The sequence below is a fragment of the Schistocerca gregaria genome, chromosome 2 (assembly GCF_023897955.1).
Source record: "Schistocerca gregaria isolate iqSchGreg1 chromosome 2, iqSchGreg1.2, whole genome shotgun sequence".
NCBI lineage: Eukaryota > Metazoa > Arthropoda > Insecta > Orthoptera > Acrididae > Schistocerca > Schistocerca gregaria.
Window position 1 is genome coordinate 384,351,624 of NC_064921.1, and position 25,242 is coordinate 384,376,865.

Below are 25,242 nucleotides of genomic sequence, written 5' to 3' on the forward strand. Positions count from 1 at the left end.
CAATGGGCACCATAGCAACACAAGAACTGTTAAAAACTGGTTATTTCAAACACAGCTACGAGCCACACGCCCTCTAGCCTCCATTCCTGCATTCCACTGAACGCAAACCACCGCCATCTACAACTACAGTGGTGTCAGGCGAGAACTCGTTGGAGGACAGGATGGAGGTTTGTTGTCTTTTCTGATGAAAGGAGGTTCCGACTCGGTGCGAGTGATGGCCGTGTGTTGGCTAGAAGGAGGTCAGTAGAGGGCCTGAAGCCAGTATGACTGCGTGATAGACACACTCGACACACACCTGGAGATATGGTCTGGAATGCGACTTCGTATGACAGCGGGAGCAGTCTCCTGGTTACCTGACGCATGACTGAAGATTTGTACATCAATCTGGTGATTCGACATGTTGTGCTCCCATTCATGAATAGCGTTTCTGGGCGTGTTTTCCAACAGGATACCGCTTGCCCACATGCCTCTGCTGTAACCCAACATACTCTACAGAGTGTCGGTATGTTGCATTGGCCTGCTCGAATACTCAACCTGTCTCCAGTCGAGCACATATCGGACATCATCAAACGCCAACTGCAGCGTCATCCACAACGAATAGTAACAGTTCACGCATTTAGCAACCAAGTGCTACAGTCATGGAACTCCGTCCCACAAACTAACATCCGGCTCCTGTTCAACACAATGCACGAACGTTTGTACGCTTGCATTCAACACTGTGGTGGCTACACCGGTTGTTAAGGTACCAAAATTTCACATTTCCAGTGGCTTATCTCACGCTTACACAAAACTGCGATCTTCCAATGGAATCACTTACATATCTAACTTATACAAATACATTTCCCAAATTCCATTACTCTACAGTAATTATTTTTTGGTGCTGCGATTTTTTCGTTAGTGTATAGTCGGTTTTAGGGACACCACAGAAAACCGAAATCTTGATTTACAGACGAGCAATTCAATTCTGGATAGTAATCTGGTGTCATTGACCTATCCCTTATATGTATGACATATACATGTATACAGGGCGTCCCAAAATAATGCATAAACTCTTTGAAACAGAACAACTCTTTAGTTAAAGGAGACAGAATTACAATTTACATCAGTAATAGTTTAGAAGGCAGTGAAAAACATAACAATGCTTTCTTTCGTTTCAGGATTGTCAGCGGACATGGCATTATCGTTTGAACAACGGAAATTGGTGATAAAGTGTTACTGGAAAACAGAGAATATGAATGCGGTACGCCGATGTTGGAGAGTTGAATTTGGAGCTTAACCACCATCAAGAGTAACAATTACAGGAATCAGAGACAAGTTTGAAGTCGTAGGAACGGTCCACGGTATGATGAATAGACAGCGGACGAAAGAGACGTTCAGCAGACAGTGAGTGTGTTGATGCAGTAATCCAGGAATACACACGATCCCCGAAGAAATCTGTGAGACAATGCTCTCGTGAGACTGGGATCATCAGAAGCAGTGTTCATAGAATTTTTCGGTCTCAGTACTTTAATCTTTACATTCCAAGGCTTCTCCATGCCCTCAACGAGGATTATCCTGATATACGAAGTGAATTTTCTGAGTCGTTCATTAACAGATGTGAAGAAGTACAACGTTTCCAAGTTCGAATTCTTTGGTCATATGTAGCGAATTTTATACTTGATGGAACAATTAACCGCCATAACTTCGTGTACTTCGCCAGGGAGAATCCATACGCAACAGAGCAAAGGCATGTTAACCTACCAGGAGTTAGAGTCTGGTGTTTTATGTCTTCTGGAGAGTTAATTGGGGCGTACTTCTTTGACAACTCTTTCGTGGGCGACCCGTACTTGGAAATGATAAATCTTGGTCTTCGCGTTGTGTTTGGAAATGAGGATTATTACTTTCAAGCGGATGGGGTGCCACCTCACTTTCACCTGAATATGAGGGCATTTCTCAATCCTTCCCTGCCAGATGGATAGGACGAACAGGGACTATAGAGTATCCCTCTCGATCTTCTTATTTAAGTCCTCTAGACTTCTTAATGTGGGGTACTCTCGAGAATACAGTTAACGCTGCGAGACCACACACACTGGATGATCCTAGAGAGCAAATTGAGCAAAACTTTGATGCTACTCCGTTGGAAGCAATAAAGTTGGCATGTCGCTCAGTCGTAAGTCACTGTCGATGGTGTATTGCGATGGAAGGACACCAGTTTGAACATTTACCACCTTAAGTCGGACTATGAGGCACCTAACACCACTTAAATGTTATTTATAACCCCTTTCATTAAAAATATGTTCAGTTTCAACGTGTGTATACATTATTTTGGGACACCCTATGTATGACATATCCATATATAATTCGAGGGTGATAGTCTATCTGTGTAACGATTGATGACCCAAAGGCCACACAGAAAAACTGACAACATGTTCGATCTTCAGCTGAGAATCTAATATGGACATTGGCTGGAAATTTATGGCATATCTTGCCATGTAGTAACTGCAACCAACACGACACAAATTACGAACAGTGCAACGCCACGAAAATGCTGACTGCCTTATTGGAGCTAAATTTTATAGGTGAATTAAAAAATTATGGAAATAAAAGTAAATTTTTAACGTAACACTTTTTTAAGTTGGACAAAAAGATGTTAAGTAATTTCTCCTAGACCTACACAAATTCCTGATCCCGTAGAGATAGTTCTGAATATTTGCGACTGTGGATCTTTAATAGCTACGAAAATGGTTGTAACATATACGTGGCACGCATGTTATCTGTATAATTTTATTGTGTATACTGTATAAAAGGCATCGTCCTCCAGCCCAAGCCGCTAAGGACAGAGACTAAATTTGTGGAGGGTGTTCATAGTTTAAGAACGAATTTTTCGAAATTGGACCCCTAAGGGTGAGAAATAGGAGATTAAAGGCTTTTTGGGATTATGTCACAATTAAGGCAATTTTGAAACTACACCTACGAAAACTGGTATTTGGTTTCTCGATCAGAAATAATTAAATACATGTTTCATCGTTTTTTCATATTTAAGCCCTATGGCTGAGAATCGGTTTCGAAAATATCATTAAATAACAATTAATAAAGTGTTTTTAATCCACAACTATGAAAATTGTTATATGACCTCTCGGCTAAAAGTAAAAGAATATATGTTCAGTTTTCTTGGAAACTGAGCCCATAAGTCTGTGAAATAGGGGATGAAATATTTTATGAAAAATATTCTTACTGTATGATTAAATGATGATGGCATCCTCATGGGTAAAATATTCCGGAGGTAAAATAGTCCCCCATTCGGATCTCCGGGCGGGGACTACTCAGGAGGATGTCGTTATCAGGAGAAAGAAAACTGGCGTTCTACGGATCGGAGCGTGGAATATCAGATCCCTTAATCGGGCAGGTAGGTTAGAAAATTTAAAAAGGGAAATGGATAGGTTAAAGTTAGATATAGTGGGAATTAGTGAAGTTCGGTGGCAGGAGGAACAAGACTTCTGGTCAGGTGACTACAGGGTTATAAACACAAAATCAAATAGGGGTAATGCAGGAGTAGGTTTAATAATGAATAGGAAAATAGGAATGCGGGTAAGCTACTGCAAACAGCATAGTGAACGCATTATTGTGGCCAAGATAGATACGAAGCCCACACCTACTACAGTAGTACAAGTTTATATGCCAACTAGCTCTGCATATGATGAAGAAATTGAAGAAATGTACGATGAAATAAAAGAAATTATTCAGATAGTGAACGGAGACGAAAATTTAATAGTAATGGGTGACTGGAATTCGAGTGTAGGAAAAGGGAGAGAAGGAAACATAGTAGGTGAATATGGATTGGGGCTAAGAAATGAAAGAGGAAGCAGCCTAGTAGCATTTTGCACAGAGCACAACTTAATCATAGCTAACACTTGGTTTAAGTATCATGAAAGAAGGTTGTATACGTGGAAGAACCCTGGAGATACTAAAAGGTATCAGATAGATTATATAATGGTAAGACAGAGATCTAGGAACCAGGTTTTAAGTTGTAAGACATTTCCAGGGGCAGATGTGGACTCTGACCACAATCTATTGGTTATGACCTGTAGATTAAAACTGAAGAAACTGCAAAAATGTGGGAAATTAAGGAGATGGGACCTGGATAAACTGAAAGAACCAGAGGTTGTACAGAGTTTCAGGGAGAGCACAAGGGAACAATTGACAGGAATAGGGGAAAAAATACAGTAGAAGAAGAATGGGTAGCTCTGAGGGATGTAGTAGTGAAGGCAGCAGAGGATAAAGTAGGTAAAAAGACGAGGGCTGCTAGAAATCCTTGGGTAACAGAAGAAATATTGAATTTAATTGATGAAAGGATAAAATATAAAAATGCAGTAAATGAAGCAGGCAAAAAGGAATACAAACGTCTCAAAAATGAGATCGACAGGAAGTGCAAAATGGCTAAACAGGGATGGCTAGAGGACAAATGTAAGGATGTAGAAGCTTATCTAACTAGGGGTAAGATAGATACTGCCTACAGGAAAATTAAAGAGACCTTTGGAGAGAAGAGAACCACGTGTATGAATATCAAGAGCTCAGACGGCAGCCCAGTTCTAAGCAAAGAAGGGAAGGCAGAAAGGTGGAAGGAGTATATAGAAGGTTTATACAAGGGCGATGTACTTGAGGACAATATTATAGAAATGGAAGAGGATGTAGATGAAGACGAAATGGGAGATACGATACTGCGTGAAGAGTTTGACAGAGCACTGAAAGACCTGAGACGAAACAAGGCCCCCGGAGTAGACAACATTCCATTAGAACTACTGACGGCCTTGGGACAACCAGTCCTGACAAAACTCTACCAGCTGGTGAGCAAGATGTATGAGACAGGCGAAATACCCTCAGACTTCAAGAAGAATATAATAATTCCAATCCCAAAGAAAGCAGGTGCTGACAGATGTGAAAATTACCGAACTATCAGTTTAATAAGCCACGGCTGCAAAATACTAACGCGAATTCTTTACAGACGAATGGAAAAACTGGTAGATGCAGACCTCGGGGAGGATCAGTTTGGATTCCGTCGAAATGTTGGAACACTTGAGGCAATACTGACCTTACGACTTATCTTAGAAGAAAGATTAAGAAAAGCAAACCTACGTTTCTAGCATTTGTAGACTTAGAGAAAGCTTTTGACAATGTTGACTGGAATACTCTTTTTCAAATTCTAAAGGTGGCAGTGGTAAAATACAGGGAGCGAAAGGCTATTTATAATTTGTACAAAAACCAGATGGCAGTCATAAGAGTCGAGGGGCATGAAAGGGAAGCAGTGGTTGGGAAAGGAGTGAGACAGGGTTGTAGCCTCTCCCCGATGTTATTCAATCTGTATATTGAGCAAGCAGTAAAGGAAACAAAAGAAAAATTTGGAGTAGGTATTAAAATTCATGGAGACGAAGTAAAAACTTTGAGGTTCGCCGATGACATTGTAATTCTGTCAGAGACAGCAAAGGACTTGGAAGAGCAGTTGAACGGAATGGACAGTGTCTTCAAAGGAGGATATAAGATGAACATTAACAAAAGCAAAACGAGGATAATGGAATGTAGTCAAATTAAATCGGGTGATGCTGAGGGAATTAGATTAGGAAATGAGACACTTAAAGTAGTAAAGGAGTTTTGCTATTTAGGAAGTAAAATAACTGATGATGGTCGAAGTAGAGAGGATATAAAATGTAGACTGGCAATGGCAAGGAAAGCGTTTCTGAAGAAGAGAAATTTGTTAACATCGAATATAGATTTATGTATCAGGAAGTCGTTTCTGAAAGTATTTGTTTGGAGTGTAGCCATGTATGGAAGTGAAACATGGACGATAACTAGTTTGGACAAGAAGAGAATAGAAGCTTTCGAAATGTGGTGCTACAGAAGAATACTGAAGATAAGGTGGATAGAGCACGTAACTAATGAGGAGGTATTGAATAGGATTGGGGAGAAGAGAAGTTTGTGGCACAACTTGACTAGAAGAAGGGATCGGTTGGTAGGACATGTTTTGAGGCATCAAGGGGATCACAAATTTAGCATTGGAGGGCAGCGTGGAGGGTAAAAATCGTAGGGGGAGACCGAGAGATGAGTACACTAAGCAGATTCAGAAGGATGTAGGTTGCATTAGGTACTGGGAGATGAAGCAGCTTGCACAGGATAGAGTAGCATGGAGAGCTGCATGAAACCAGTCTCAGGACTGAAGACAACAACAACAACAACATTCATTAAGAAAACATTTTAAAGCTAAATCTATTTAAACCTAAATCTCGATTCCCAGATGAAAAGAAATGGTGCTTCACGGATTCTGAAAATTCAAACACTATGGAGTTAAATACGCATGAAAGTTTGATGGAAATCTTTCATTATGCATTTTAGAAGCTGAATCTATGAACATTTGCATTTAACGTTTTTCAGAAATTGAAAAATATACATTCAACTGCTTTTAGAAATTCAACCCTTTAACGGCGGAAATAGGGAGTTAGAGGTTTTATGAAAACCTTTCATTTGGAAAGGGTTTTTAAAACTATATATTTGAGAACTGCTAACTCGCTTCCTGGCTGGAACTGAAAAAAATGCATGTTTCACTGTTTTTGGGATTCCGCCCTCTAGGAGGATGAAATAAGACCACATTGAATCATTGACTCTTCATCGCCCAGCTCATATCAGGATAGAAACCTAAAGTTTGGGGAGGACGTGGAACTCATACTGTAAGCATCGTTTAAAAAGGGATTGTTCGAAATTCTACTCCTAAGGAAGGGGTGAGACAGGCGATGGAAGGCTATTTCAAATTGCTTTGAACCTGCCTACGAAAATTGGTATTTGGTTTCTTAACCAGAAAAAAACGTTATTCAACATGTTTAGAAATTCGACCACTAAGAGGGTAAAATAGTGGGATATATTTTGTTGTTGTTGTTGTCTTCAGTCCTGAGAGTGGTTTGATGCAGCTCTCCATACTGCTCTATCCTGTGCAAGCTACTTCATCTCCCAGTACCTACTGCAACCTATATCCTTCTGAATCTGCTTAGTGTTTTAATCTCTTGGTCCTCCTCTACGATTGTTACCCTCCACGGTGCCCTCCAATGATAAACTGGTGATCGCTTGATGCCTCAGAACATGTCCTACCAACCGATCCCTTCTTCTCGTCAAGTTGTGCCACAAACTTCTCTTCTCCTCAATCCTCATTAGTTACGTGATCTGCCCATCTAATCTTCAGCATTCTTTTGTAGCACCATATTTCGAAAGCTTCTATTGTCTTCTTGTCCAACGTATTTATCGTCTATGTTTCACTTCCATACATGGCTACACTCCATACAACTACTTTCAGAAATGATTTCCTGACACTTTAATCTAAACTCGATGTTAACAAATTTCTCTTCTTCAGAAACGCTTCCCTTGCGATTGCCAGTCTACATTTGATATCCTCTCTACTTCGACCATCATCAGTTATTTTGCTCCCCAAATAGCAAAACTGTCTCATTTCCTAATCTAATTCCCTCAGCATCACCCGACTTAATTCGACTACATTCCATTATCCTCGTTTTTCTTTTGTTGATGTTCATCTTATATCCTCCTTTCAAGGCCCTATCCATTCAGTTCAACCCGCCTCCAAGTCCTAAGCTGTCTCTGACAGAATTACAATGTCATCGGCGAACCTCAAAGTTTTTATTTCTTCTCCATGGATTTTAATACCTACTCCGAATTTTTCTTTTGTTTCCTTCACTGCTTCCTCACTATACAGATTGGATAACATCGGGGAGAGGCTACAACCGTGTCTCACTCCCTTCCCAACCACTGCTTCCCTTTCATGTCCCTCGACGCTTATAACTGCCATCTGGTTTCTGTACCAATTGTAAATTGCCTTTTGCTCCCTGTATTTTACCCCTGCCACCTTCCGAATTTTAAGAAGTATATTCCAGTCAACATTGTCAAAAGCTTTCTCTAAGTCTACAAATGCTAGAAACGTAGGTTTGCCCTTCCTTAATCTAGATTCTAAGGTAAGTCATAGGGTCAGAATTGTCTCACGTGTTCCAGCATTTCTACGGAATCCAAACTGATCTTCACCGAGGTCGGATTCTACTAGTTTTTCCATTCGTCTGTAAAGAATTCGCGTTAGTATTCTGCTGTTGTGACTTATTAAACTGATTGTTCGGTTATTTTCACATCTGTCACCACCTGCTTTCTTTGGGATTGGAATTATTATATTCTTCTTGACGTCTAATGGTATTTTGTCTGTCTCATACTTCTTGCTCACTAGATGGTAGAGTTTTGTCAGGAGTGGTACCGGCCGCGGTGGTCTCGCGGTTAAGGTTCGAATCTTGCCTCGGGCATTAATGTGTGTGCTGTCCTTAGGTTAGTTAGGTTTAAGTAGTTCTAGGGGACTGATGACCACAGATGTTAAGTCCCATAGTGCTCAGTGCCATTTGAACCATTTTTTCAGGACTGGCTCTCCCAAGGCTGTCAGTAGTTCTTATGGAATTTTGTCTACTCCGGGGGCCTTGTTTCGTCTCAGGTCTTTCAGTGCCCTGTCAAACTCTTCACGCAGTATCCTATCTTCCATTTTATCTTCATGTACATCCTCTTTCATTTCCATAATATTGTCCTCAAGTACATCGTCCTTGTATAGACCCACTATATACTCATTCCACCTTTCTGCTTTCCCTTCTTTGCTTAGAACTGGGTTTCCATCAAAGCTCTTGATATTCATGCAAGTGGGTCTCCTTTCTCCATAGGTTTCTCTAATTTTCCTGTAGGCAGTATCTATCTTACCTCTCGTGAGATAAGCCTCTACATCCGTACATCTGCCCTCTAGCCATCCCTGCTTAGCCATTCTGCACTTCCTGTCGATCTCATTTTTGAGACGTTTGTATTCTTTTTTGCCTGCTTCATTTACTGCATTTTTATATTTTCTCCTTTCATCAATTCAATTCAACATTTCTCCTGTTACCCAAGCTTTCTACTAGCCCTCGTCTTTTTACCTACTCGATCCTCTGCTGCCTTCACCATTTCATCCCTTTAAGTTACCCATCTTTCATCTACTGCATTTCTTTCCCCCATTCCTGTCATTTGTTCCCTTATGCTCTCCCTGAAACACTGTACAATCTCTGGTTTAGTCAGTTTATCCAGGTCCCATATCCTTAAATTCCCACCTTTTTGTAGTTTCGTCAGTTTTAATCTACAGTTCATAACCAATAGATTGTGGTCAGAGTCCACATCTGCCCCTGGAAATGTCTTACAAATTAAAACCTGGTTCCTAAATCTCTGTCTTACCATTATATAATCTATCAGAAACCTGTCAGTATCTCCAGGCTTCTTCCACGTATACAGACTTTTTTATGATTCTTGAACCAAGTGTTAGCTATGATTAAGTTGTGCACTGTGCAAAATTCTATGAGAAGGCTTCCTCTTTCATTTCTTACCCCCAATCCATATTCACCTAGTACGTTTACTTCTCTCCCTTTTCCTACTACCGAATTCCAGGCACCCATGACTATTAAATTTGCGTCACCCTTCACTGTCTGAATAATTTCTTGTATTTCATCATACATTTCTTCAATTTCTTCGTGATCTGCAGATCTAGTTGGCATACAAACTTGTACTACTGTAGTAGGTGTGGGCTTCGTATCTATCTTGGCCACAATAATTAATTCAATATGCTGTTTGTAGTAGCTTACCCGCATTCTTATTTTCCTAATCATTATTAAACCTACTCCTGCATTACCCCTATTTGATTTTGTGTTTATAACCCTGTAGTCATCTGACCAGAAGTCTTGTTCCTCCTGCCACCGAACTTCACTAATTCCCACTAAATCTAACATTAACTTATCCATTTCCCTTTTTAATTTTTCTAAGCTACCTGCCCGATTAAGGATCTGACGTTGCACGCTCCGATCCGTAGAACACCAGCTTTCTTTCTCCTGATAACGACGTCATCTTGAGTATTCCCCGCCCGGAGATCTGAATGGGGGACTATTTTACTTCCGGAATATTTTACCCAAGAGGACGCCATCATCATTTAACCATACAGTAAAGTTGCATGCCCTCGGGAAAAATTACGGCCGTAGTTTCCCCTTGCTTTCAGCCGTTCGCAGTACCAGCACAGCAAGGCCATTTTGATTATTGTTACAATGCCATATCAGTCAATCATCCAGACTGTTGCCCTTGGAACTACTGAAAAGGCTGTTGCCCCCTTTCAAGAACCACACGTTTGTCTGGCCTCTCAACAGACACCTCTCCGTTGTGGTTGCACCTACGGTACGGCTATCTGTATCGCTGAGGCACGCAACCCTCCCCACCAACGGCAAGGTCCATGGTTCATGGGGGGGGGGGGGGATATATTTTATAGAAAATAAATATTTTATTGAAAATAAATAATTATTACAGAACTACTAAAGCATTTTTGAAGCTATCTTTATTAATGTTGGTATTACACTTCCGATTTACAAACAAAAAGAACACGTGGTCAACTATTTTTAGAAATTCAACCAATAAGCGTTGAAATAATGGATGAAGTATTTTTTACGAAAATGTGTCATTATATAAAAAATATCCTAAGCTAAATCTATGAAATTTTGTTTTTTACTTCTCAGTTCGATATAGAGAACCACGTGTTAGAAGATGAAAGTTTCTGTGGGTATATCACCACAAGAAGACAAAAAGCATGATTAACTATTTCATACGCCAGCTATCAGAATACCTTTTTAATCAGAAGTAAGTTCAGGAAGGTCACATTTTATGACTTGAATCAGGGTGAAAAGCTTAGATCATGTTGCAATTAGTGAACGACATAACAAAATGTTTACACAAAAACAAAACATAACTGTCCAGATCATATAGCCTACGCAAACAAAGCATCATGCGATAAGATAATATACAATGACCGTTGCATGAATCGAGCATCACCAGTCTATTATCCACTGCATTACGCCCACTTTTTTCGTTTTGAATTTTAAAAAGTATTTTCATAGCAATTAAAAATTCACGTTCACTGATTTTCGGAAATATATGTTTAAGATCTAGGATCTGTATGGGGCTATCAAATGTTATTTTATAATTTTTAGTTCCATTTAAGAACGTGATATATTAAAAATTTTGTTTTATTTAAATAATTATTTTTTCTTCTTAGATTTTAGGTGGGAAATTGTTTATTGTTTCAAACTATTGTGACTGGAGTCTGAGGAGAACAAGGAATAACTCAAAAACCAGCAGATACTGGCCAGATGCCCAGGTAGCGTCGATAGCAGTTAGCCGAGTGTGAACAAGCGTACAAAAACAAGAGGAAAACGGACATTGGAAACATCACACAGAATAAGAAACAGTTAAAACCTAAGGCCCAGCAAAATCTGAGACTAAACCAATGGTGCTTAAAAAAAGATAGGAGAGCGCAGTAAATACACAACTGAAGGCAAAGCTTCGGCGGCTATGGTGGAGTTACACGCCTACTAACTAGAATGTATTCCAATACTACCCACACGACACGCCAGTCGTGCGGGCCAGCTAAGGTGTCAGGCGTTACCAACACTTGTCACATCTAGCCTGGTGGGGGCTAGGCGGATCAGATGGGCAAGAAAGTCAGTTAATAATGCACCCTCACCCAGACCTGAGCTATGTTTGAAATTTGAAGCCTGTAACTCATTAGACTACACTAATCAGAAAGAGGCCGATATAAAGCGATCGAATAAAAACATGTTAAAAACTAGGGAAATGCTTGTACAAAACCAAAGATTGTTCACAGTGGAGCAGTGGCCCTCTGTATTGGGGAAACCATTAAACATTGCTCGTTATTCAGCTTCTGTTCAGCACATTACATGGTGACTTTAGAGCACCAGCGAATCTTATACCATTAATCATTTGCTATGTTGAAGTATAAGTCATTATCTACCAAAAGATCTAGGGATTTAGGTATCGCAATGTGTCCATCGTAGATATTGTTGTCATTTTCTAGTGTAACAGAATTGTGAAAAACAGTATTAATTTGAGATAATTAGACTGAAGTTCCCTAAATCATTAACAAACGTCATGGCGCTCCTTTCACATTTACTATTTCTTTAATAAAAATGTATAAAAAGAAGCTGCAAAGCTTTGCACAGTAAACCTGATACATTAGTGTCCAATGATGAAGAATAATTTGGATAAACTGAAAACACAGAAGATGAAGAATCACTACAAACAGTCGTCAAAATTTCTTCACGATATGAAATTGTTGTACCTGCACAGGAATTTAGTTCTTGGTGCTTCTAACAGTGATGTACTTCAGAGATAATGGGCCTAGACATTTGTTGTTACCAAGAGGTAGTCAATTGCTGAAGTTTACTGCAAAAAGACACAAAAATTCCATTGGAACCCTGTTCAGAAAACACCAAGATGCGTCTAATTAGCTTCAAATGAACAACAGTGTGACATTTCACTGCTTCAGTGATTTTTCTCACAGACACAAAACTTTTGATCTAGACCAATATAAGTTGGGCTCACAGTCCAAAATAGGTTCCTTCAAAGCCGTTACCTGTAAACATTATAAATGTCTAGTAAGATGCAGTTACCAAACTTAATTATACAGGAGGCACAGATGTTTGGTCTGTATACAAGACATTAGACAGTGTTTATTCCGCTCTCGGCATTGTAGTATCACAACTGTTTATGGAGATCAACAGCATCTAGATGTGACTGAGAGCGAATTGAGGAATGTTCTCTTCACAGATAAATGGCAATTCATTTTTTAGAATCATGCTCTTCACACAATCGTATCGTAAATTCTAGCCTCCACAGGCAAATAATAATAAAAGAAAATTTTGCTTGTAGCCGTGACATTTTGTTAAGATGCACGTGCGGAACTTTACGTTTCAATTGTTGAGTGGAGGAGACACGCCAGTCAGATGTGCAACGTTTCAGAGTCACAGGGTCTCCAGAGACCAATTTATAGACAATATTGCTATTCCGAATCGAGATGTTCTCATTGTCAATTTGTCGCGTAGAATGGTAACTGAAGCCCCAACATTTAAGTATGTGTGGTGTGAATTGAGGCAACCATCTGTAGCCAATGAACCTAAACTACGACTTCTTCCAGACCTGTGCCTAGCTCATTTTCAAGGTTTTGCATCGATTAATGATTGAGGTGGTTCAGGAGCTCTTAGACAGCATGACGTGCCAGTGCTAACTACAACCATCTCTGACAACAAGTGTTTTATTATTGTTATAGAGGATTTTCAGCAAGCTATTTTTCATTTTGTCATGCTTATATTGTTTTAGCTAATTTGTTACTCTTTAGACATATTATTCAGGAAATATGCTCTAATTTGTTGTTTATGCTTGACCTTGACACATTGAGGTAACCATATTTAGTTTCTTCGTGTTTCTCCTTCGTATTTTTCTATGTTAAGAATTTATGTTAATGTTCCTACTGGATTCCGATGGATGACAAAAAATTATTTTTCTGATGTCTTCCTGTGCCCTCTGCTTACCAGTGTCGTAGTGTAACTGTCCTGCACCGTAATGTCACTTCCGTTGTAGTAAAACTGCTTCACGGAATGAGCCCCATTCAGCTGCTCCTGTCTCGTTGGAAGTCGTATGTCACAAGCGACTATTTCGTCAAAGTTTTGGTTCAAGTTATTTATTTGTTCCTCTGTTGAAAGTATCCCGCCACCTGTCGGAAAAAACAAATAAAAGCAAAATCAGGTAAGTTTGCATTTATAAAAACAAAAATCACCAAAGTAAACAAAGCACTTTAATCTCTGTCGCGAAATGGTTCGCCACGTTACCTAAATCTGAACTTTAGAATGGGTATGCATACAGCAATGGAGCCATCGTTGAGGAATGATGAGTCGATAAACACATTGATAAATCCTACCGTACTGTGTTATTTATTCGTGTGGGTCAATCTGATTACGTTGGCATGGAAGTTATGTAATTAAGCAGGTATTCATTATTTTCTTACAAGTGTAGCTTCTAACGCAGTTCCCTCGACACTGGTCCACCACTCCACAATTACTGAACAAATTAATGTGCAAAAATTGTCTCATTTTGTAACTAATTCATGATGGAATAGCGCATCAATCAAAAGCTAAGAGGGTAATAGGTACTGGAGAGATCAGTAATAGTTTTACGTGCTCACCGTCGTGAGATAACAGAAGTGGTGAGCGAGAATCCTGGGGTTCACATGACTGCCTGAAGGAAGGAACATTAGGGTTAAACGTCCGTCGGTTTCGAAACAACAATCTGGCAAAAACTATGAGCATTCTGAATTACAAACGTTTCTGGAATTAAAAAAAAATTAATTTAAAATTGTTACGAAAATTGTCTTAAATACCTTTCCTAGAAAAGAGTTATCACTCACTTAAAGGAAAACTGACAAAAATACTTCGCAAAAAATGATATTAAATATTCAAGTGACAATTTTTATTGAAAGGCATAAATAGAGCTGCCATCTGTGTTAATTTAAGAGCAGAAATTACCACTGAATTTTTGCTTCGTGAAGGAATCAGACATGGAGACGAATGTTCAGCATTTATCTACAGATATTTTCAGCAAAACAAGAGGAAGGACGTTCTATCGAAGCTAACCACAGTAGTGAAGCAGTTGTGCTACAATAGAGAAGTATTAGTGGACTCACTATGGGTCTGCGATAGCAGCTCGAGATCGGTGACGCCCGCCATGTAGGGTACCAGGTTGTAGCGGCCCTCAGCCACCAGCGTAGCCGGCTGCTCCGTCAGGAAGGCCCCGTCGTGCTGTGGCTCAGCGCTGGGCACCCACACGCAGGTGAACAGGCTCGTGCTGTCCTAGGGCAGAGAGACACACCCAGTGTTTCTACCCAAGGAGCTCCCGCAGATATTTGTTACATCTTATGCCTAACGATAAAAATCATTAATACATAGTGACCTGCTTATACGTTGAGAAAGCATGCATTTTGTCAGAGATGCATTGCCATACACGAAAACAAGTGTCCTATATACCAAAAGACGTTCCGGAAAGGCTGTTACGATGCACCATATAGGAACAGTATGCGGAGTGGAGAAAAACCGTCTGATACCGTCAAACCAGCACCGGGATCATCGAATTTCTCATAACAATCTACACTACTGCCCATTAAAATTGCTACACCACGAAGATGTCGTGCTACAGACGCGAAATTTAACCGACAGGAAGGAGATGCTGTGACTTGCAAATGATTAGCTTTTCAGAGCATTCACACAAGGTTGGCGCTGGTGGCGACACCTTCAGCGTGCTGACTTGAGGGAAGTTTCCAACCGATTTCTCATACACAAACAGCAGTTGAGCGACGTTGCCTTCTGAGACGTTGTTGTGATGCCTCGTGTAAGGAGGAGAAATGCGTACCATCACGTTTCCGACTTTGATAAACGTCGGATTATAGCCTAGCCCGTTTCCGGTTTATCGTATGGCAACATTGCTGCTCACTTTGGTCAAGATCTAATGACTGTTAGCAGAATATGGGTTCGGTGGGTTCAGGAGGGTAATACGGAATGCTGTGCTGGATCCCAACGGCCTCGTATCATTACCAATCGAGATGACAGGCATCTTATCCGCATGGCTGTAACGGATCGTGCAGATACGTTTCGATCCCTGAGTCATCACATGGGGACCTTTACAAGACAACAACCATCTGCACCAACAGTTCGACGACGTTTGCAGCAGCATGGACTACCAGCTCCGAGACCATGGCTGCGGTTACCGTTCACGCTGCATCACAGACAGGAGCGCCTGCGATGGTGTACTCAACGACGAACCTGGGTACACGAATGGCAAAACGTCATTTTTTCGCATGAACCCAGGTTCTGTTTACAGCATCATGATGGTCGCATCCGTGTTTGGCGACATCGCGGTGAACGCACATTGGAAACGTGCATTCGTCATCGCCATACTGACGTATCACAAGGCGTGATGGAATGGGGTGCCATTGGTTACGCGTCTCGGTCATCTCTTATTTGCATTGGACGGCACTTTGGACAGTGGACGTTACATTTCAGATGTGTTACGACCTGTGGCTCTACCCTTCATTCGATCCCTGGGAGACCCTACATTTCAGCACGATAATGCACTACCGCATGTTGCAGGTCCTGTACGGGCTTTTCTGGATACAGAAAATGTTCGATTGCTACCCTGGCCAGCACATTCTCCAGATATATCACCAACTGAAAACGTTTAGTCAATGGTGACCGAGGAACTGGCTCGTCACAATACGTCAGTCACTACTCTTGATGAACCGTGGTATCGTGTTGAAGCTGCATTGGCAGCTGTACCTGTACACGCCATCCAAACTCTGTTTGACTCAATCCCCAGGCTTATCAAGGCCGTTATTAAGGCCAGAAGTGGTTGTTCTGGGTACCCAAATTGCCTGAAAATATAATAACATGCCAGCTCTAGTATAATATATTTATCCATTGAATACCCGTATATAAGCTGCATTTCTTCTTGGTGTAACAATTTTAATCACCAGTAGTGTAGGTAGGAAATGAATCACGTACTCCATTGATTCGAAACAATGCTTTCGATCTGCAATAGGTCGCGAGTTTGAGGTTGCACATCGGCTACGTTGGCACGTCGTTAAGGAAAACGGTTCACATCTTTGCCGTGTGCAAAGTATCCAAGCTTTGGAAGAAAAGGTTTTCAATGTAGGTTTTTCCTACTCCACTCTGTTTATGGATCTTAATCTACATACGTACTCGCAAGCCACCGTAGGTGCGTGGTGGAGGATATGTTGTATCACTACTAATTATTACCTTTCTGTTTGTCTCGCAAGAAGAGCGAGAAAAAACGATTGTCCATATGCCTCAGTATGAGCCGTAGTTTCTGTTGTCTTATGTTCGTGGTCCGTTGTACGTTGGCAGCCGTTATCGTTCTACATTCAGCTTCAAATGTTGGTGATCTAAATTTTCTCAACGATGTTTCTCGAAAACAACGTCGCCTACCCTCCAGGGAATCCCATTTCACTTCCCGAAGCACCTCCGTCTTACTATTTTGTTTATCGAAGCTACCTGTAAGAAATCTAGAAGCTCGCCTCTAGATTGCTTCTGTTTCTTGCTTCAACCAGATCTTAAGGGGATCCAGAACAATTGTGCAAATACTCAAGAAGGCATCGCACTAGCGTTCGGTAGGCCATCTCTTTGATTCATAGGTTACACTTTCTGAGAATTGTTACGATAAAACGAAGGTGAGCGTTCGCCTTACCTACCGCCAACCTGACACGCTCATTTAATTCCACATTGCTTTGGAAACGTTATGCTAGATAATTAATCTATGTGACTCCGTCAAGCAGCACCGTACTAACGCTGTACTCGAACGTTACAGGAGTGTATGTCCTATACAAACTTACAGCTTTCTGCATTTAGAGCAAGCTGCCATAATCACACCAACTATAAATTCTACGTAAGTCATCTTGTATACTTCTACAGTCACTCAACGACGACACCTTCCGGTACGACACATCGTCACCAGCAAACGTCCGTAAATTACTGCTGACTTTGTCCGTCAGATTAAGCATACAGAAAATAAGAGTGGTCCCATCACGCTTCCTTGGGTGGTATGATGAATACTCGCCGTCGAGTACAACGTACTGGGTTCTGTTACTTAAAAAGTCACTTACATGTTTGGGAATCTATGGATGAGGCTACTTTTACTAGTGAAGCAATGTTTATTGACGACAACAAACATAAGTGGGTGTGTGTAAACCTTCATTGCATTCAAAAAGATGGTCACTCAGAAAGGTTTTCTTGTGATAGTCTGGACAGGAACTACGTGCGATAGCTTTCTTGTTCGTTTCATTCTATCTCTGCGATTAAATGAGCAGAATAATTATAACTGTTAGCAGTAGAATTGCCGGTATATTCGAGGACTTTCTCTCCAAAAACACTAAGGATGTTGTTTTCCACTCAGACTGCATTCAAAGAAACGTAGTGTACGATGGTTCGATGTTTCCCCTTGATTTCCTTTAGTGTTTATTCAGTCTGTAGATAGAATAACATCGATAATAGGCTACAGTTCTGTCTTACTACCTTCTCAACTACTGATTCACCTTCAATTTATTCAGTTCTTATAACATTAGTGCGGTTGTTATAGCAGTTCTTGATAACTTTTCGCTCTCTGATATTTTTCCCTGCTATCGTCAACATTTTAAAGAATTTATTCCAGTCAGCTTGGTCAGAATTATACTGTGCTATACTGACAAAAGTCTCCTTACACTAATTTATATCAACCATGTCTTTGAAAGAGCGTAGAGCCTACGGATTGATTTGAATGTAGGGAATATTAGCTATCGTGAAGCAATGGTAAAGCATGAATGCTGCTTCTTTCACGTATTTCACAGGCTGTAAGGTATATACGCGTATTTGATGATAATCATACGGTCATACAGCTGGAACAGGTTGTCTGCTACAACGGTTTCTCAATCTTCTATAACTGTCTTTATCTGTGAAACAGTTCCTGCAGTCGAGAATAGATATAAAATTAGAAGTCTAGAACCTTATCTAGGGAGAGAATGTTCTATGTTACTTCTGTCTGTTGTAGCAGCTATTCAAGCGATAGTGCCTGGAATGTATACTGAATAACATATCGTCCCACAGTCTCCAGTTCATGCCATTAGGAGACAGTTTGGGCAATAGTGCTGGAAAGAGCGTTATGTAACGCGCGAAGTCTTTACTCAGTCTTTATCCTGCTTTAAGATGATATCTCTTTGACGTTGTAGAGATGCTGATAGAACCTTCTGGATGTACTGACAGTGTCTGGAGTCCCCCCAAGAAGCATTAGTGTAGTACTGTCGTAGTAGACTGTGACTCTCCACATCAGGATTATTCTGGCCTGTCGATGCCTGATAAAAGCTAGTCGTGTTACGGCTTTGCTGGTCAACTACGCGAAGTCAGCGTTTACTCTTGCTAGGTAACAACATTTAGTGCCATTGATTCCCCTAGTAGTGGATTGAGTTGCTCCACTGGAGATGGGCTGTACTGTGATGAGGTTCTTCATGTTCAGAACTGTCACTTTGGATACAGATTTGCTCCTAGTTGCACTTTGGATGCTGGCTTAGTCCGAGTTAATGCTAAGGCAAACTTGTGATCTGCTGAAGCAGTGGTCCTAGCGTGAATTTGCGGGCCACTGATACCTGGACTGTGAAGGATAAGCTGGTATCGAGCATTTCTTCTGCTATACCAGCCAGCCTCTTGTAGGACTAGAATATAGTCACGTTATTAATGAGGCCATCGAACTGATTGTGATCTTCGATGTGGTCGCGGTAATGTCAGAATATTTGTTAGTGTTGAACGAAAATGTCAACTGAAGAAGGCAGCAAGGTAAACAGCTGTTATGGGCAATGAGTTTTCATGTTCTGTACATGGTTTCTCTTCATCTACACTACAAGGGACTTCAGTCCAGGCTTTCATTGCTGTCTGTCAGTGTTACGTGCTTACGAAGTGTTACTAAATCACTTCTGTCAAGGTTTCTTCACTGGTGTACTTATAGCCAGATTTTCGGGTAAATTGTTCCTGCAAGCAATGTAAATTACATTTGCCTCCAGTGTATCTGCGGTGCGAATCAGATATGGGATTCGAGCATGCCTGTCCTACAAATTCACATTGTTTTTCCAAAACACGCTGCGATGTAAACCATGATTCATTAGAACGTATCGCAGTGATATAGAGGAAGTCGAGATGAAAACTTTGATACTGGACGCTTTTAATTCATCAATTCGGGAAACTACCACAAACTGGCTTTCAAAAACCGGCTTGGTTACAGTGCACGCACCATGCCCGAGAGTTTCGATATTCTCTCACTCTCTGCTCTCAGACTATTTCTTCCAGAAGAAAAAATGTATACGACCTTTTTTGTATGTAATTGTTTTTACAAGGATACATTTTCGCAAGAGGTCGCTGTTTTCTACTTATTCAGCGCCACAACTAAGGTAGTTTTTAGTTTCCCAACTTCATGGAAAACTAGTGTCCTCTGTCAAATTCCTCGTCTCGACTTCTTCTGTAGCACTGTGGTTCGTTGTAAAAAATTAACTTTTACACCTTGTATAGATTATAATGTTGATTACAAAAAAGTGTGAAACATTACCGTTTATAATGTACTGTATTACCCGCTTCGGTAGCGAGTGTCAATAACACAGGCCCGTTAGGTGGCACTCGACTCAGAATTAAGCCGGTTTGAATCCTGGTGGTGGAACAATCTTCACGACCAGTGTTTGGCCGGTAAGAGGAGAGGTGGTGCCGTAAAGTTTCTGATCACCACACTGGATGCCCTGGATGAAATTACAAGCGTCTCTGCTGTCAGTCATGAACTGATTGCATGTGAGACTGTTGATGGTATCCGTTAGTCAGACTGGTGGTAGGTTAATACCGGCGACCCCTTTGTTTCCATTGGAGAGGAGGAGGCTAGGTGCCGGCACCGTATTGGACCCTGTTTTTTCTCTAACCGTCACACGCATAAACGTATCACCACATTATACATATAAACACTCGTTTCAGTCACCTACTCGCAGCATATACCCTTAAGACACAAGCCTCACACTTCATGGAGGAAACGTACCACAGACCTAATTCCTGAAGCCCCCTAGTCAGACATGCCATACGGTGATCAAACAAGCAACTACGTTCACTGCGTCATCGACTGTATCTAATATCAGTGCTAGTACCAACCACAGCACAGAAATTTCACCGCACCCGTGGTGAACTAGTGTGAGTGTAGTTCGGGAGACTAGCGGAAACAGAGCTGAGTATACTATCACCTATCGTGAGTCACCATCCAATAAAGGAGAACTCTAATGACGAGGACTAAACTGATTTTAGGTGTGCGATCAGATGTCTGAATTAATTGTTGAAACTGTGAACGTGGAACCGATCCTAAGTATGCCATTCGTAAGCTTGTAAATGCTCAACAGTTATTTGCAGTTTTCCTTCTTGCTCTCTGAATGGAAAGCATTTCCATTTAAAGCTAAAGGCTAGTGGGCTGATTTTCTCCAATGGAACGACACTGCAGTTTTAGTAAACTAATGCTTAACCCTTTAATTGGAAACACACTGTACTTTAAAAAATCTTATGAACTCAGCATTTTAGTTATTATAAACTGAAATTTGTTAATGAATCTTCTATTACGCCCTGTTTCGACAATAAAGCATTCATAAAAGTAAAGAAACTTTTCAATGACGATCAAAACATTTTAAGAGAAGTGAAAAATGGTCATTAGATTACTATTGCGACAAGACTTATACTGAGACGATGATGACCAGAAAGCACTTGGAAGTCAATCAGACCTTAAACAAACTGCAGTGAGAGAAAGTGTAACGTTTTAGTATTACAGCTACTTCAGTGGTGATCACTGTGACACGGCAAAGTTCAGCGTCACCAGAACTCGAACCAGGATCAAGGCAGGGTGCAAGATACGTTAAGCCATACAATTACAACAAATCACACTCAGCAATATATCATCTTCGACTCCGACTGTCTCCTATACTTATTATGAGACGTTTAAACAGACTGAGAGGTCACCTGTCCTCGTTATATTTTTCGATTTAATTCCTGTAAACGGTTGCGTGGGAAAGAACAGTTAAAACATTAATACATACCTCTTCCGACAGAGCGTTGTTGGCGTCCACAACTAGTCTGGTCCAGTCGATAGTTTTCATGAAGGCTAGGAGCTCCGCTGAAGTGGAGCCGGTGTATCCCAAATATTTGGCAAACCGTATCGTCCTGTCCGTTGCGTTTTTGGAGAATGCCCAAGGACTTAAAGCGGTTCCGCTCATTCCTATGGCGTTCTTAAATAGACCTGACGATTATCAAAAGTTGTCGATTAGCTACACAAATTATATGAGACTAACGAATACCTAAGTTTCCTATAAACTACATTAATATAAATATATTTAAATTGGAGCTTACCTACAAACAAAATTTTAAAAACCCTTATGCTGATAACTCAGGTTAGTAGTACATTTTAGCAAATAGTAGCAGATGGATGAAAACTAGCAAGTAATGACGTCAGACGCTACATATGACAAAACTAGACATTACCCTTTACTTGGACTTTTAAATTGGCATGTTTCTAGTTAAGGTACGTTCCTCTGTTTGAAGTAACATGGAAATCAAAAAATTCTTATTTCTGTATCACCTTTTCATCTTGATACTAGACATATGTAACGTTAATAACATCAAGAATAACAATTGTTTAAGTCGACAACTATAACTTCCCGCTAAGAAGAAAATGTCCTCTTGATGTGTCGAGTAGCATCATGTAAGAACACGTCTCTCCAGTCTGCTTCACTGTAGGAAATAGTTCATACTGTAATAATTACTGTGTCATACTCCTATCTCTTTTCTATTTAGTACACAACGTTTATTTCATTTGGACCTATCTGTTTGGTTATTAGGTCACGCTCTAGTAAAATAACAATACAATGAATATAGGTCCTGGGGCGCTGTGGTATGCATAAAGACAAAAGTTCAGCAACAAAGATGAGATTAAATGTAATTGTTGTTTATATCGCACTAATTTGCTTTAGTTTATGTCCGATGACAATAGATTCGTTTTCATCCGATGTAAGTCAAAGCGCGCGGCGATTCGAAATATTCTTGTACAGTAACGAAAATCGCAATGAGTGTGTGTGTAAACCTAAAGAACAATATAAGTGATATTCGTTCAAGAAATACAAAAAAAGTGTTTATAGTTTCATTTCAGCGCGATTCATCTGTAAAGCAATGTCCATGTCTTTTGATTAAAGCGCGTAAGTTGGATGAAGTTGAAGGTACATATTTTAAACCGGTAACAACGCCTTTTTAGTAAAGCAAACCAAAACCACTTAATGATTTTTAAAGTACATCATTTTGGCCGTCAACGCATTCAAATATTTATATCCCAGTTCCAGTTCCGGCCTTTGGGCCATAAACAAGTGATACTGCGAAACATTTTGCTTCAGCACATGCCGGAAGATTTCAAAGTCCGACATGTTTTGAAACAAAACATTTTGCAGTACCACTTGATAGTGGCCCAAAGGCCGAAATTGTAGTTGTAAAATAAATAGTTTATACAGTCAACTGCGAGTATAACGTCCTTCAAAAATTCTACGTGGCAGTGAACCTCGACGATGAGAAGTTACTTTATGAGTGTTTGCTGCTGTGTCCCATCACCATTTTGTGGGAATTGCTGTGTGTGGCTGTACAGCTGATGCTACATATGTGTTGTAACGTGGGACGAAGTTGAATGAGATTCCCGGGGAAATTTTCATGTGTTTTGCATGACGAAGCTATAAGAGCACACTTTGATGAATGTACATAAGCATTTAATTCTAAACTACTCTCTCATATAGCGTACGATCATTTGAATGGCAATTACATTTTTTATAGGAAGTGTGTGTCTCTGATGAAATTACATTGATTGGTCAGTTTAACAGACGTATACTGATTGAGTGTTACTCACTTATTTGTGACTTCGTGTCAAATTCGACATTGTTCTCCAGGGGTGCCTGTCACCGTCTACCTTAACTAAAATGTAGGTTACCATCCACTGCAGCTGTTTTAAAGGTAATTTGAACGCCAGGAGCAGATCGGAGGAACACGGCCCAATGGATCAGAAAACATACCGAGTGACCAAAAAAGTCAGTATAAATTAAACTTAATAAACCATGGGATAATGTAGATAGAGAGGTAAAGATTGATACACATGCTTGGAGTGACATGGGGTTTTATGAGAACAAAGACAAAAAACCAAAGTATTGCTACACGCGTGAAAGATCTCTTGCGCGCGTCGTTTGGTGACGATCGTGTGCTCAGTCGCCACTTTCGTCATGCTTGGCCTCCTAGGTCCCAAGACCTCCGTCCGTGCGATTATTGGCTTTGGGGTTACCTGAAGTCGCAAGTGTATCGTGATCGACCAACATCTCTAGGGATGCTGAAAGACAACATCCGAAGACAATGCCTCACCAAAACTCCGGACTTGCTTTACAGTGCTGTTCACAACATTATTCCTCGACTACAGCTATTGTTGAGGAATGATGGTGGACATATTGAGCATTTCCTTTAAAGAACCTAATCTTTACTTTGTCTTACTGTGTTATGCTAATTATTGCTATTCTGATCAGATGAAGCGCCATCTGGTGGACATTTTTTGAACGTTTGTATTTTTTTGGTTCTAATAAAACCCCATGTCATTCCAAGCATGTGTGTCAATTTGTACCTCTCTATCTACATTATTCCGTGATTTATTCGGTTTTCAAATTTATACTGACTTTTTTATCACCCAGTATATCTTGCAGAGAGCATGAGGATGAGTTTATGGAAATACCTTTGCATAGACCTGGTTTCCGGATCATTTTGTGTCATTTATAAAAGAAGTTCCTGGTCATACGATGGGTAATTCGAGTAACTCAGTTTTTTACTATGCTTGGTATTTCTTGTGAACGCGTTATTCATACAGTTATGGCGATATCTTCGGCATAACGTGAAATGTGAACTTGGATTCAACTTGGGTTTTTTCACGTAAACAATGGAACTTTAAGCCTGAGACGTTATCCTAGGATCACTTAGGGATTGAACTTACAAGCTTTAGAGAAGAGATTTTCGGCTTAAGGTGAAATCTGAACGCGTACACATCTCAGCTCAGCTCACACAGGGACTGCTTATTTAAATTTTCAACAATTTCCTATGATCGTTTTGGGATTGAACAAATAAAGTTCAAGAAATGAATAAATTACACAAATTAAAATGAAAAAAAATGTGACTTCCGATCTGTTATGCTGTATGTGCGATAATCTGAATTTTACGCCGATTGCAGCTTTACTGTATGATTAAATGATGATAGGGTCCTCTTGGGTAAAATATTCCGAGACAAGAAGAGAATAAAAGCTTTCGAAATGTGGTGGTACAGAAGAATGCTGAAGATTAGGTGGGTAGATCACATAACTAATGAAGAGGTATTGAACAGAATTGGGGAGAAGAGGTGCTTGTGGCACAACTTGTCTAGAAGAAGGGATCGGTTGGTAGGACATGTTATGAGATAACGAGGGATCACCAATTTAGTATTTGAGGGCAGCGTGTAGGCTAAAAATCGTAGAGGGAGACCAAGAGATGAATACACCAAGCAGATTCAGAAGGATGTAGGGTGCAGTAGGTACTGGGAGATGAAAACGCTTGCACAGGATAGAGTAGCATGGAGGGCTGCATCAAACCAGTCTCAGGACTGAAGACCACAACAACAACAACAGCTTAACGGGCCGGAATTCACAGTTTTTTCATTTTGATTTGTATAATTTATTAGTTTGTTGAAATTTTT

General features: G+C 40.4%; 1 protein-coding gene across 1 annotated transcript in view; it reads right to left on the reverse strand.

Annotated features, from left to right (window-relative positions):
- LOC126336161 (esterase FE4-like) overlaps positions 1 to 25,242 on the reverse strand; it is a 59,251-nt gene that overhangs the window by 13,276 nt on the left and 20,733 nt on the right. Inside the window, exons 6-8 of the mRNA XM_049999653.1 lie at positions 21,548 to 21,747; positions 14,591 to 14,756; positions 13,443 to 13,624 (exon numbers count right to left, since the gene is read on the reverse strand). Coding sequence (XP_049855610.1) covers positions 13,443 to 13,624; positions 14,591 to 14,756; positions 21,548 to 21,747 — 548 coding nt within the window. The remainder of the gene's footprint in view (positions 1 to 13,442; positions 13,625 to 14,590; positions 14,757 to 21,547; positions 21,748 to 25,242) is intronic.